The following is a 3917-nucleotide window of genomic DNA, read 5'->3' on the forward strand; positions in this document are numbered from 1 at the left end:
TGAGCACACCAAGCCAGAGGCAAGGAAACCAAAACCCCATCAGGTGACCTAATGGAGAAAAATAAACCTTGGGTGAAACCAGGCTCAGTCTGGGGTGCCAGTTCTCCTCTGGCCAATTAACAAACAGCGTATGATTATTATTCTGGAAACTTTACAGGTCATAATAGATCGGAATAGTCGAAGGATCGGAGGCAACATGCCGGAGACGGGTTTATTGAGGATGACATCAATTTAAGTATTATTAAATTGTAATAGTCGAACAATCAGAGTCATCACGCCGGACGATCACAAACTACATCTTGTATTTATGAGTGCCATTTTGTGAGAGTGCCATTTTGTGAGAGATTAAGGTCTAAAGTGAATATGCAGCTTTAAATAAATGTCATTGAATAAAAAACCCAAGCTCTTTTATTCTTCAAGATAAACTTGTCACTTGAATGTTATGTAGTTTCATGGAAAATGAACTGAGATATCTTCTAGTGTTTGTCACTGATGAAGCAGCTGTGTGCAGCGCTTAAACCCCTCCCCTGGTGAAGACCTCATTCAATGCAATTCTAATAACCTCCTTAAACCTTGCGACGTAATATTCTTTATAAATACACACGAATATTTAACTCCACAACACAAGGTTTGCGGTATCAATGCTTTTATTGATTATAGGAATGTTTCAGAGCAGGTATTGAGAAGAGATTAAAGCTTAGAAAAGATTTAAATGAAGTAAAAGAATTTTTGGTAAAGATAAGAGTGTACAAAGTAACTGGAGCAGCATTACTGCACAGTCTCACAGGCCTGAACAGGCACAAATATAGCCCATTTGGTGTGAACAGGATGCGTCGTTCCAAGAACGGTTAGCTGTAGGGTGGAAATATGAAAGCAGTTATTCTGATTATTATGGTGGGCTTACAATAAAAATAAAATGGAATGTTCAACTTAAAGCACATTGTGGCATCCAAATGAGCCATTTCATGTTATCGCATGATATGAAATTAGAGTATTGTAAATGATAATAGCAAGTATTCAAAAATCAGACAGCATTCTCACAGGTCCAGTTGATCTCCCCACAGTTCTCGATACCCAGATTGTTAGGTTCTCCAGAGCTCCAGTTGGTAAAGTTATACACAGATCCATCACTCCACAGCCACTGTCCTTCCTAAAGGGTGAAGACAGTGCTCTGTACTCAGACTTCAGTAAGTTCAGCGTTAAACCATCCTCATTAGAAACTTTGCAGTTACATGTTTAAAGCAGAAATTTCAGTTTAGACAAACAATTGTGTCTCTTTAGGACACACCATTTAACTTACTTCTTCACCATCATGACCACCAATCCAAGAACGTGTGGAGGAAGAAGGCAACAGACTCAGCAGGAAATCATTTTCCAGTTTATCATGCACAGATGCCAGATTTGCGTCGGCAAGACTTTGGCAGTTTCTCTAAAGAGACAGATTCTCATTGTCAATACAAAATGTGATCTTTTGGCATAAAGCATAAGTGACTTTTTAAACAACTTTAGTCATTTGCAAACGGTCTGCTCTGATTGATTATTTACTCAGTCTTCTGTATTATTTATTTGCAGAAAATAAAGGTTTACTTTATATAAGCGTCTTTGAATACTAATGTAATAACATTTAATCAATCATTTGATTCAGTGATGTAGTTAAAGACACCTAATATAATGACCACATCACCTTGTTGTAACTAACACATTACCTCTGCTGTGACCCAGGTAACCGACTGAGCGAAGAACTTGTAACACCGGTCTCCAAAATTTGACCATCTACGGGGGCATTCAACTGCACCAGAACATAAATGTTAGGGTTCTTGTAATATTCACAGCAAAGAATGCTTTAATTTTATTATTATTTTATGTGGCTTAGATTTGTTTGTGTGATTATGTGCTGAAAATGTATACTTTAGACCAGGGTTCATCAAGCTCGGTCCTGGAGGGCAACCGTCCTGCAGAGTTTAGCTCCAACCCTGATCAAACACCTTACTGTGATTTTCTAGTGATCCTGAATACCTTGATTAACTTGCTCAGGTGTGTTTGATCAGGGTTGGAGCTAAACTCTGCAGGACAGTGGCCCTCCAGGACCGAGTTTGAGGACCCTGCTTTAGACACTTTAAACCCCCCATTAATCATGTAAATATTTCCAAAATGCTTTTAAAATGGAATAGCAAGAGTTTTTGCAAATAAATGTCTCACCTTCTGCATTCCCCATTAAGAAGATAGTGAAAAGAAGCAAAAAACTTCTCAGCATTGCCATGATGAACCTGAAACGAATTAGCACTGCACTCATTTGCTACACACTGTTCTAAATGTATTTTAAAGACAAAAGACACTTTAGATTAGAAATGTTATTCAGTAGGTTTTTGTTCCCAAAAAAAAAACTCACCTTGGTTTGGTTGTTGCCTTTTGAATCTAAGAGGAAGATTTAGTGAAGTTCCAGAAACAGCCCTGCTTTTATACTTTATGTCAAGTGTGTATAGACCAATTTGCAGCCTACGTCACACTGACGTCACGCAGGTTCAACTGCGCATGTCGGTAAATCGTGTTTATTTATTTATTTATTTTTATTAAACATTCACTTACAATATGCAAAGGTGAAGCCATGAACCAGAAAACATAGCCAGAGGTTCAGGGACGGAGAAACATTACATAATTTGAGTTTGGAGAAAAATAAATAAATAAAAATGAAAATAAATAAACAGATGAGGAAGCATCAATTAAACACAAGTCTTCCCACAAAATATAAAATAATAATAATGAAATGAGAAAAAAAAAAAAACCCGAAAGAAGCAACAACATTAGGCTATATTAATTACCAATACATTAATTAAACAAAAACGCCAAAATTTGAGCATACATTCAGAGTTTTAGTAGCCTTTTTGTTACAAGAGGTAGATATAGATTTAATATAGATCTTAACATCTTCTTGAAAGTGAGAAAAATTGGGGGTAACTTTAATAGTTTTACATTTGTGGATAAAATATTTAGCAAGAAAAATTATTAGGTTGCAAAGAAAAAAAATATTTTCATCTTGCTTCTCATAACTGAAAAACCCAAACAAAACATCCTTGAAATAGAGCTCAAAATCTTTATATATATTGTTTACAATGAACTGGCAAATATCTTGCCAAAGTTTTCTTGTATGACCACAATGCCAAAAAAGATGCAAGATAGTTTCTGGTTGTGAATCACAAAAAGTACAATCGGTAAATCGTGTTTCCCAAACGGGGTGCCGTCTGACTGACGAGAGCAGGGGTGCCGTATAAAAGTCCTTCAAATCATTTTTTTTTTACCCCTCAAATTTTTCAAATAATTATCTCTTTGTAAACTTTGTTCAATGCATGCGAGTGCTGCCGTATGTTCGAATACGACCAGTCATTTTCGCTGTCATCACCCGGGTGACGCGCCAGAAGACGCGAATGAGAAGTCACGCGCGCTGTGAGAAAATGCACTCTATGCACTCATCCGAGAGCGCGCACATGTCTCACAGCGCGCAAATATTGAGTTCTCTTTCAAGTCTTGTTCTTCAACGGACAAACTCACACAAAAAGTATGTCAACAGGTCCATCTTGAGTATTCTAGCAGACATAGTCTGTATATGCCTTAAGTAAACTTTATACAGTCGAGAAAGACGACGCATATCCGAGCATTGTCAAGGACATCACTCACTGCTCTTGATTGAATAGCTTTTGTAAGTTTAATAGGATTAATCTTTAATTTATACACTCAAATATGCAATGTTATTTTACATTTGATCAATTTCTGTACCTGAAAACTTATGTTAGACGTACCTGAAAAGCATAGTTTATTTTATTAGTATCTTTGCTCAATAGTATTTATTTGTGCTGCTGCTTGTATTTAAATTATTTGTTCTTATTATTTTCTTTATTTTTATTTGACAGTGGTCATTTTTT

At 36.4% G+C, this 3917-nt stretch overlaps 1 protein-coding gene across 1 annotated transcript; it reads right to left on the reverse strand.

Moving 5' to 3' along the window:
- Window positions 1-746: 746 nt before the first annotated feature.
- On the reverse strand, window positions 747-2215 carry LOC307141794 (ladderlectin-like; the record flags this gene model as incomplete). The annotated part of the gene is made up of 5 exons (XM_079842248.1): window positions 747-852; window positions 1042-1150; window positions 1301-1429; window positions 1707-1789; window positions 2200-2215. 5 exons carry the CDS (start codon window positions 2213-2215, stop codon window positions 782-784), a joined length of 408 nt encoding a protein of 135 aa, XP_079698374.1. The 3' UTR covers window positions 747-781.
- Window positions 2216-3917: the final 1702 nt, after the last annotated feature.

Source organism: Gobio gobio (genome assembly GCF_949357685.1).
Source record: "Gobio gobio genome assembly, chromosome: 18".
In the NCBI taxonomy this organism is placed as follows: Eukaryota; Metazoa; Chordata; class Actinopteri; order Cypriniformes; family Gobionidae; genus Gobio; species Gobio gobio.